Source organism: Rhea pennata, chromosome 1 (assembly GCF_028389875.1).
Source record: "Rhea pennata isolate bPtePen1 chromosome 1, bPtePen1.pri, whole genome shotgun sequence".
Taxonomy (NCBI): Eukaryota; Metazoa; Chordata; class Aves; order Rheiformes; family Rheidae; genus Rhea; species Rhea pennata.
The window spans coordinates 37,160,562-37,171,245 of record NC_084663.1 but is presented as its reverse complement, the minus strand read 5'-3'; the positions used below and the strand labels follow the sequence as shown (position 1 = coordinate 37,171,245).

The 10,684-nt window shown below is 35.0% G+C and overlaps 1 protein-coding gene across 2 annotated transcripts in view; it reads right to left on the bottom strand.

The window, feature by feature from the left end:
• Positions 1-2,537: 2,537 nt before the first annotated feature.
• The window catches only part of TBK1 (TANK binding kinase 1), a 32,321-nt gene continuing 24,174 nt past the window's right edge, over positions 2,538-10,684 (bottom strand). For both annotated transcript variants that reach the window (XM_062567597.1, XM_062567596.1), the window contains exons 14-21: positions 9,812-9,933; positions 9,609-9,685; positions 9,233-9,272; positions 7,006-7,107; positions 6,804-6,900; positions 5,614-5,720; positions 5,177-5,248; positions 2,538-4,423 (exon numbers count right to left, since the gene is read on the bottom strand). In XM_062567597.1, the coding sequence (XP_062423581.1) occupies positions 4,372-4,423; positions 5,177-5,248; positions 5,614-5,720; positions 6,804-6,900; positions 7,006-7,107; positions 9,233-9,272; positions 9,609-9,685; positions 9,812-9,933 (669 nt within the window). In that variant the 3' untranslated portion in view covers positions 2,538-4,371. The remainder of the gene's footprint in view (positions 4,424-5,176; positions 5,249-5,613; positions 5,721-6,803; positions 6,901-7,005; positions 7,108-9,232; positions 9,273-9,608; positions 9,686-9,811; positions 9,934-10,684) is intronic.

Here is a 10,684-nt window from a genome sequence, read left to right as displayed (position 1 = left end):
TCGTAACTGGCTCTGAAATTGCTTAAAAAAAAAAAAAAGGAAAAAAAAACACTTGCCATACAGCATAGATATATTCAAGGATGCAGGAGCAGCCATCATGCTGGCACATCGGGCATTGACAAGAGTTAGTGATATATCTTCAGTAGATTTTGATTAAAATGATTTTCCTAAATTGCTCAGAGCAAGTAGCCTGGACAATGTTTCCCATAGCTAAACAGTAATGCCATAACCTGTAACCTGATGGCATCTCTCTGAAAGCCTGGCTAGTCACATACTATCTTAAACACTTGTGCAGGTTTTCAGGAGCTGAGTACAAGCTTGAACAACTGTAGTATGCCCACATGTGTAGCATGCCAACAGATCTACCTGTTGCTGTCAGTCTTTCGTGTCAGTACGAAGCAAAATTCTCCAAGCCCATATGGGCACAGTGACCACTGGGCAGGCTGGTACTAATTCGCAAGGCTGAGCTGCAGCTCCAGGAGCACGGATCCTGCCAGCATCAGCAGTCCTTCTCCAGGTCATCTCCTGTTCTTTGATGGATACTACCCCTACTGGATTTATTTGTGATCAATGGAACAAATAACCAAAAAAGAATGAAAAAAATACTGTTTAGAGCACAGAAAATTAAAAGGAGACCCAGAATGGTCATGCAGCCACCTCAGCCAGCAGCATGTCTGCATGACCTGCTGCTGGCTGAGGTGGCTGCAAGAGCTCCTGCCCATTAACCTGTTCCTAAAAACTCAGGTAATAGAATAATAGATATTACTCAGTTTCCAAAACCATTTATTTATTTTCTGATACTTCACTCTATTTGCCATAAGAAAGTTTTTGCTAAGCCAAACAAAAGTCTAGTCTGGACTTTTTTTTTTCTTGCACTACAATTTATGATCTCTAGTCCTAGGACCACAGACATACATAAGACTCATCTTCTGCAACAGCATTTAGATAAATGAAGACTTCCAATTCTCCCTTTCTTCTGATCTTCTCATTTTTAAGCCAACTCCCATTTTTTCCAGTCCTAGACCCTAACTATTCTTTTTTCTCTCCCCTAGCCTATCATCAAGTAATCAGTATCATTTTTATCTTTATGGGTAAGCCAGTGTAAAAGTGCTGGTCATTGTGCTGGTCACAAGGTATGCTGGTTAGAGGAAACCAAGCTTTCCTCTGCATAGACCAGAATGCGATTCTAACCTACTGATTTCCTAGAAGCCATCATTAGTTTTGCTAACCAAATTTGGCTAACCAAATCAATTATTGTGCCATTCCTAGAAAAGGAAGATTTCACAGTAACAGCAAGCTATGCAACTGCTTAATAATAATTCTGTGATTAATTTTGCCCAAATAAGTCTATATAACTCCAGTTTCCACATCTTTCCTTTCTAGGCTTTAAGTTAAAAAAAACCAACAACCAACCAATCAATCGAACAAACAAAAAAGGAATCTCTTCTGGTTCAGCTTTTTTAATTCTTGTCATAACACTATATCCAAAATTAGTCTGTGATTATCACTTCTATCTATCTACAGTAATCTTAACTAAATTAGCACTGATTCAGCTCCACCAGAGGAATGTTTAATACATGGCAGGGACTAGGAATTTCATCATTGTTAGAACTAATTTTCATCAGCTCACATTTCAGCACAGTGGATGAAAAATAACAATAGAAAGAAAAAGGAGTAATGGCTCTACCATATATCCTGTGTTAATGATTCTATTGTATGGGACACCCTCTGGACAACTGACTAATGCAATCTAAATAGCAATTTGCTACTTCTGATTGCAGACTTTATATTTCATGTGAAATTACGGGGAAATAAAAATTATAAGGCAACATGGTAATTAACAAAAAGTGAAATAATGAAAAGACTTAAAGAACTAAGTACACACCCTACAGTAAGTGGTTGATGATGTATTTATGTAATTAAGTCACTGACTCATACATTTTCACAATTCATATGAAGACAGGTTTGTTCAAGTAACAGGTAATTAATATAGTTATCTAACTCCCTCAGAACAGTAAACCAGCTTCAGGAAGAAGGATCATATATTATTTTCTATCACTTCTCCTGGCAAATCAGCAGAATGACTGACAGTATCAGGGCACTTATTTTGAACCAGTTGCATGGTACAATATGCTATACTTCAACGTAATATATTTATTTCATAAGAAGGTAATCAGTAGATTATAAACTCATTACTTCAAGTTCCTTAACCAGTCCTTAGCTAGAACTACTTTAGAAAAATTTAAACAAAGATTACTGATGTGTTTGACAACACTAAACCCAGCAATGTTTAAAACAAACACAATATAAAGTAATATAAAACATTTTCAAACATATAAAAGAATGCCAACACATACTTCAATATGTTGCTACTACAACCAGCTTTCCTTTTCAGATTGCTTAAGGAATTTGAAAATTATATATTACAACTAACACTCAATTTCTTTCAAAATCAAGAACCTTTGAAATAACAATGTTTTTTTTCAGAATTAATGTTGAAAAAAACATATGATTTATGTACAATTTACATAGCTGTTCAAAAAATTGGGCTTTTATCTGTTTTGCTGACACTCAGTCAGACTATTGATGTGAATGAATGAAAGTATAACCAGGCATTAAAACATACCAGTTACACATAATGCAGGTATTTTGAAACAAATAATTAAAGAATGCCATGGCTAACCAAGGAAAAAACACAGAATCGTTGGACTAGTTTTGCATAGCTATTTTTTTCCCAAAAAGTTTGCAAAGTATGAAGCTCATTACATCAGTGTCTGAATTTCCTTTTAATATTTGATCCTCACCAAGAACACTAGAATGCAGGTATCAGAGACTTCAAGGCAGTGAGTATCCTCATGTTTTAACAGTAAGAGAACCAAGTACAAATTTCATAAGTTTCTATTTAAATATTTTTGAAATACATTGGACGTTTTGTATTTTGAGAACAGATAAGCATGGACTAAAAATCACAAAACTATCTGATGGTACCAAAGCTTACCAATCCTTAAGTTGTATCTGGAAGTCTCACCATTAATTATGGAAAATTCTAAATATCCTGGAATCAGCTCTTCCTGAGCAGATGCAGTACAGCAATTAGAAGGGCTACTTGGATACTATTGACCATCCACGGCCTAGCTTCCACCCAGAAGAATGAGAATACTAAATGAGCCCTGCAATATTTGAATGCGCTCCACTTTAAACAAAGATAAATACGTCTGTGGCATTCAAACACTGTAGGATGTTTTGAGGGGTTTATAATTTTTGGTTTTCCTCTTCCTGTTCCTCTTCTTTCATATGCTTTGGAGGAGACTTTCACTCTCCATCTCTACAACCTAATCATGTAGTAATAAAAGCAATACCAATTTATAGTGGAAAATAAACACACACAATCTTAATAAATTCCACCTCCCCTCAAGTTTAGTATCTCAGTCATAAGTCAGCAGTGCATGTGATCCCTTTCAAGATCTAGGCAACATCTGGATTAGATTTTTCTAATATTTAGTTACCACTGAAACATGATGCTATCCAGTTTACTGACTACTGAAACATTCCAACACAGATTTTTTAACCTTTTTTTTATGCCTGCAAACAGGATTCTGAAAAGGCTATCGAATTCTAAGATCCTACTTCTCTTGTGGTAAGGAACAAGATTTCAGAGAAATTCTGAAAATGCTGTACTCCACAAAAGGAATTTTTACATTTGATCTGGCAACCTGAAGGACAAAACTCCACAATAAAGACCAGTCAAATAATTACAGACAACATGGCACAAATATGGACAAGGACTTAAAAAAAAGAAAAAAAAGTGAATTTATTTCTCAGGTAGAAGTGAACAGCATGGATGTGAAAGAAAAAAACACATTTCCACTCTCTCCCATCTGCACTTTTAGTTCCTATTCATGTTAATTTAAAGAGATCTTATTTAAAACAGTCTTTTATGTTCAGTAAATGATGATCAACGTCATTCAACCAGAGGCCAAAATAATAGTGGTGATTAAAGGAATCTCAAAACACCCTTAATAGACTATTCAAAATTTGCAGAGTTCTGAAAGTTGCAATTCTCTTGTAATAAGAGTATACTGAATTCTGAAAAGGGGGCAATATTCAAACGTCAGCTTCATCACTTCTGTCTTTAGGATTTTGCTAGAGTGCCTTCAACGCATAAATTCTCTGCCAATAGTAATTCTTTCCTAACATTGACAAAAAAGATATATATATTTCTTTTATATTTACATATTATACATATTTACATTTTTAATACTACAGTTGCAGAGGAAAAACTGAGTACAGATTTATTATCTGTCTTTAAATGTTCCAACAGTATTTTTTCCCTTTGAAAAATTTACAAGTCCTTTTCAGGTCCTTAGATAGCTAGATACAATCCACATTCCGCAGGCCACCGTCCATAGTCAAAGTACCAAATCTAAAATGAAAAAACAGTGTATTCTTAGCTGATTGAACAGATTCACATCCCAACACACACGTCTTTATCTAATTATTGTACATGAAAAGAAGATACAATGAAGGATACTATGCTCTAAGTATAGAATACTGGGGAATAATTACAAAAAAAAATCCCCCTCCTCGAAAGTTTAGCTTGAAGCTAAGCTCAGATTTGCCAGCACTTACCACAAAGCTTTTAGTAGATCACTATTTTTATATTTTTTACCACCATCATCGTCATTAGAAAACTGACCCACTGTTGACACCTATGAACAGGTGTTCACAGAGAAAAAAGCAAAATCATTCTCTATGTGATAACGAAAACACTCTTTCAGTATCAGGAGAAATACATCAGCCTCTCTCCACTTTTCATAAGTAAACTGCAAAACTGCATTCATTCAGATTGATATAATTCCGTAACTGTTAAAATTGGTATCTAAAAGGGAAGAGTTAAAAGACCCCAGTAGATTGTTTCAGAAATACTGGGTTTAAATTCAGAATTAAAACCTCTTTGTACAACAGACATTTCCGTTGGCTAAACAGAAGTTACCTTAAACAAGAATAACATGATTGCTGTGTCAGAACGATTTTACAGTAATGTTTCAAGGTTTTGAAGAAAGCTTGTTACATCTCACACGAGCAGTTCAAAACCATGTTTACTGTCATCAGAAAGATTATGTACCAAATTATGGCTGTTTCAAATATCAGTCAAAAAAGGAGAATGATTGCTTGCCTTTCCAAAATGTGATTGTTCTCAACCAGCTCTTTAACAACTCCTTCCATTTCTTCCTTTAGTTTCTTCATACTGTAGTAACAAACAGTAAAAGCAAGGTTACAATTTTTATAAGAATAGTTATCTACTATGACCACTCACCACCACAAAGCTTTCAGCAACTTGCAAACATGCAAGCAGCAACATGCAAAAGAAGGAAAAGATATCAGGTTGGTTTTTCAGTAAAAGTGATGGATGATATATTAGTGTTGTCTCCTACTGATTTCCACCACTTTAGCAATATAGTTTTTTTCTGCAATAAGTATAAAGATCCTGCTCTTAACTGAGCAGTCACTTAAGCTTTGCACTTACAAAGCAGTTAAGTCAAACATAAAAAAAGTAATTCACCTATATAATAGATATAGAATATTACATCAATTCAATTAAAAAATTCTTACCCAAGAGTCATTTCCACTAATGTGTTTGAACTTGGATAAACTGGATTCATTGTGTGTTTCATCCCACTGGAAGCTGCAAACATTTTTTGTGGCAGAGCATCTTGTAACTACAGTAAATAAAAAGCAAATATAAATTACAAACTAAGTTGTCACACACACCTTGGTGTTCACCTTAAAATATTCTTTAAATTCTCAATTGCCAGGATGTCTCACAAAATCACTACAGTGGGGAGCCATCTGAGAGTCTGCAAGTTCAGCTTATCATAGCAAGTTCTGTATTGACATGACCTACAGTTCCCTGATATGCTCCATCTTTTTAACTGCCTTATATTTTGATAATAAACTCTCTGAAGGAGGGATTATCTATTTAGGTTTGTAGATCTCCTAAGACAACAGGAGCTTAATCAATTACTGGCATCTGTAGTGCTACCAAAATACAGACAAGTAAAACGCTGCTTTCCACTGTTCCTTTATAGCTTCTACATCTATTAGGTGGTTTTTTTTCGTTTACATTTCCTTAATAAAGAACAGTAATTTTATTGTATGAAAATGTTCTTTTGTGCCTTGAGATAGGGTGGTTATTTTTTTTCTTTGGCATGGAGACACTATATTAAATTTGATGCTCACAAGTCTCACTAACTAGATGCCACAGGAAAGAAAAGCAGCTCTTTCCAATCTCTCAATTTTGAGCCAATTCTTAATAGTTTGCACCCCGCAGAATCACTGCCCAAATGTTACAAAATATTTTCATTTATGGCACCAGTGGCATTACATTAACATGTATCCTTGAGCCTCTGCCCCAACCTTCAATACTGGAGTAATGTTTTTATGCTTCATAGGAGTATTAAAATAATCCTCTAGGCGCTCAGATACTATTATGATAGGAGTTGTACAGAATGTTTCTCAATGAATCCAAATCCACTTGCATAGCTTTTTTTTTTAGGGACTGCTAGCCCTACAAAAAGAAAAAAAAAAGTCAGATTCAAAATCAGTCTGACTTCTATGCCACTTTTCTAGCAGTGAAGCTACTACAAACCATACTAAAAATACTGTATCCATGCACTCCTCTATTTCAGTGCGACTGCATTGATGTAACTAAAGCTCACTATAAACAACACTACTGGTAAACAACATGGAATAGAGTTTTTTTTGCTTTTGCAAACACTTGACATAATTTAAAAGCATTCTACCTCATTTATATAATCCTGATACTTGGATATCTCTTCTTCAATATCAAAACATTGGTTGCTAAGAGCCAGTAACTGTTTCCTTACATGAAGCATTTTCCTAGGGGGAAAAAAAAAAAACTTTTTTAAAAAATTCCCTTTAAAAAAGTGCTGCAGTCAATACTACCAAATATATAAAATAAACAAACAAACAACAGTATCTTGCCTTGTCCAGTCCTCAGCCTTGTCCAGAAATGTATCATACTTGCTGACACATTCATCTTTGAATAGAGTTACAGCTTTTGTAGCATGCAAATACAGCTTCTGTCTGTAACACAGGAACAACAGGAACAATGTTGTTATATTGTTTTCAGAAGTCCATTCCTCTAATTTGCTTTCTGAAACTTGGAGAATAGATATATGGACTTAAAATCCCTTCAGTCAACTTTCACTCTTGTTGTAATGCATGAGAACTCGGCACACGGCATGAAATGACAGGTTATGTTTCAGAAATAGAATCTGGCAGAGAGAAAATGTTTTATCTGTAGCATTTAGTTTCAATTATTTGCATATGAACAGTTGATCAAATATCTTTCCCAGTAAACATTTACCTGAGCATGTATATTTAAAGAAAAGGAAATCTAAACAGAAAGAACAGAAATTCTTATTTTTTATTTGTCTTGTGCAAACACTTGGAACCTTCATTACATGCAAGTAGTTCTTTGTGCTGAGTAATACATACACAACACAAATACTGTTTTGTGTGTCAGCTTAAACTTATGACAAAAGAAAAAAGCAAGCAGATGGAGAGATAAGGACAGGAAAGTGAAACAAAATCCAACCCTGGTTAGCAATGCAGAGAGTAGTCCCACTGTGGCTTGCCCTGCCATGTGATGCATTGCATCAGCAAGTGAAATTACGGAATGTAAAATATTCTGACACTGTTTCTGGTATCTCACCAAGTCTTGCATGATAGCTACTAGTTAATCAAATGCTGGCTGGAGTATGGCTAGTTTGCATGTAAAGTATGAATATCTGTCATTTAGCCAGAAAATATATGATTTGAGTGCTGCTCCCTTGTCTATTTAGAGGTAAATATTGCAAACACTAGTCACCCATTCTAATGGAACAAAGTTCTTCAATTTCATTTTTCAGATCAGCAGAGCTCAAGCTACAGCACTGCAGAACAGCAGGTACTTTATACTACTACTGCAGTTTCTCTCTGGGGTCAACCAAGTAAAATTGGATGTAATTAGGATCCCAAAGGTACCTAAACAATTCTGAGAAGACATTTCTGATAGAAAATACATCGCTTTTCAAAACCATGGAAATGAAGCCTATATATTGCAGGCAATTGTATCCAAGTCACTTTCAGTTTATCAACATCTGCCTTAAAATTAGTTAGGTTTCTGCCCCTGCTGTCCTTTACCTTATCTCTCTCCTCTACTTGACAGTTACCCATTTAGCTTTCTCTAGGGCAAAATCAGGTGAAATGGTTGGGAGACTACCAGTGTCTTCTGCAAGTTAGCTTTCTATCAGTAATTGTCAGTAAAGCTACTAGTGGTAGCAACACAATTTTAAGAAAATGATACAGGGGTGTCTAAATTCATATAGCAGCAAGCAGAGTCTAGAGAGCTACTCTGTTGAGCAAGCACAAGGAGAACAACTCAATTACCTAAACACAGCTATCTAACACCACACCAGATGCACAAGGATATCCTGTCCATCCAGAAAGGTGCAAGTCTCCCATTCGCTTTGGGTTGTACCCATCAGTCCCATAAGCATACCTAATATCTTAAGCAAGTGATACAGTACTAGGTATCTGCTTGTGAGAAACTGAATTGAACCTGAGACATCTATTACAGGATGAGCAGAACAGCTGTTTACATTTGCTCAAGAGCTAGTCAGTAGAGTCAGGGGTGCCTTAATGGGAGCCCAAACACCCAGGTTACATATAGACGCTTAATGCAAGTACCTCTCAGTAGTAGTAAATTCTTCATAGAGATGAGAACTGCATTAAAATTTACTTTACATGCTGTATTCCCTAGATTAAGTCACTCTATAATGTAATTCAACTAATTGATATGTTATTAATCTGAAGAAAATTATCTCTGCCTTTAAGTCACTTAACTGCTATTGAGGGTTTTTCTCTTCCTAAAGGAAAAAATAATATTTTTTATTTCCTAAAATACAGTTATGTCCAGATAAGGAACAGGTATTAACAACTGTATTTAAAAGGTATATCAGCAAAGGAACTCCACTGCCAGGAAGCACCTCAGTATAACATGTTGGCTCTCCATATATTTACAAAGTTTGAAAGAAATAAGTCCATGACCTAAAGAGCCTACAATTTAAAATTAATAATCATTAACAGAAGAGGTTGTTGCCAATAGCACCTAAAGGACCTGTAAGCAACAATGACATTTCCTAGAAATAAATTCAAAAACACTTACTTGTCAAACTTGTGTATTTGTTCTTCATTATAAGAAAGCCCTAGGATTAAAACAGATAACCAGTTATTGCAGTTTAATTCTACTAACTGTATTTATATAGAACTCCAATAAATCTACCCGTTTTCTATTTGTTTTCCTCCTCCTCCTGTCCTTGCAGGTAAGAAGGAGTAATTTACTTCCTTCCAGAGGTGCTATTCAAATTTCTGAGGCTAACTGATCTTTTATTTCTTCAGGCTTTAAGATAATACTCAACTGAGACAGACACATTCACTCTTGCTGATTGTTTCCTTACTGCTACCATAAATAGCCGAGCAGATCAAATATTTTCTAGTCTTTTACATTATAATTTATGTTAAAAGTAAATCAAGTTACTTACTACGTTCTGCTTTGTCTTTTTTGAACTGGTAATAAATATCTGTGATGGAACATAGCAGTGTCTGCAGCCTCTCTGGACTAGAATGACAACAGGAAGAGAATGACATATTTTATAAATAAACTTAAGTACACATTAATGAGTTTTGTAAATTACAACTCAATGTAGAATTCAATACATATTAAACCAAAGAAACAGTTACTTACTTTCTGTCTTTTGGATGCATGCCTTCCTGATTTGCCCAGGTGTCAGCCAGTAAACCACCAGGAGAAAGTTTGTTTTTGATATCTTGAAGACTAGTTTCTATTGTGCCCTGAGAGCTGGAGAGCTACATAAGAGTAAAAAAGATCAATCTTACTGCCGGCTAAAGTGAAAAATTATTTCAAGCTGAAACAAGACCAAGTACCTTAATACTATAAGCTCAATTGTTTAACTGATATTCATTAAAGGAACATATCCAGTCACATACAGAAAGCCTGCCTAAGCTTCTCTAAGATCAGATATAACACAACATTATTAAAGAAGGATCTTCTTTGAAGCTGGCCTTCCCACTAAGTAATATGTGCTTTCTTTCAAAGTCCTCAACAATATGTTTCTTCCTTTCATATATCCTCTACTTACTTCTACACTTGCTCTTTCAGTTTATTAACAACCTGTACAATGACTATTCACATAACTCATAACAACTCTTGTACTTCAAATAACCTCCAAAACAGAAGTGCATGAAGCATCTTTTGTTTTCTAGAATAGAGAACTTTAATAATTTTTCACAGGACACCAGTCTGTAAAGTCATTTTCAATTTTTATTTACCTATCTGAAGACATGATACAAATTTTAGAGCAGATCACTCTGAAGTACGTGTACATGCACCATTTTAGAAAGCCAATGAGGTAGTTCAGTATTATTCAAGGAAAGGGAAAAAAAAAGCCTCAAACTAAAAGATACAGTTCATTGCTTTATTTTTTTTATTCAAGTATTGTAGTAAATGGGACTTTACTTTTCAGGACTTACTACTTTCAATACCCTGGGCTAGCAACAAGATTTACTCTGTTTTCAGAAAAATATCCACATCTCAGCA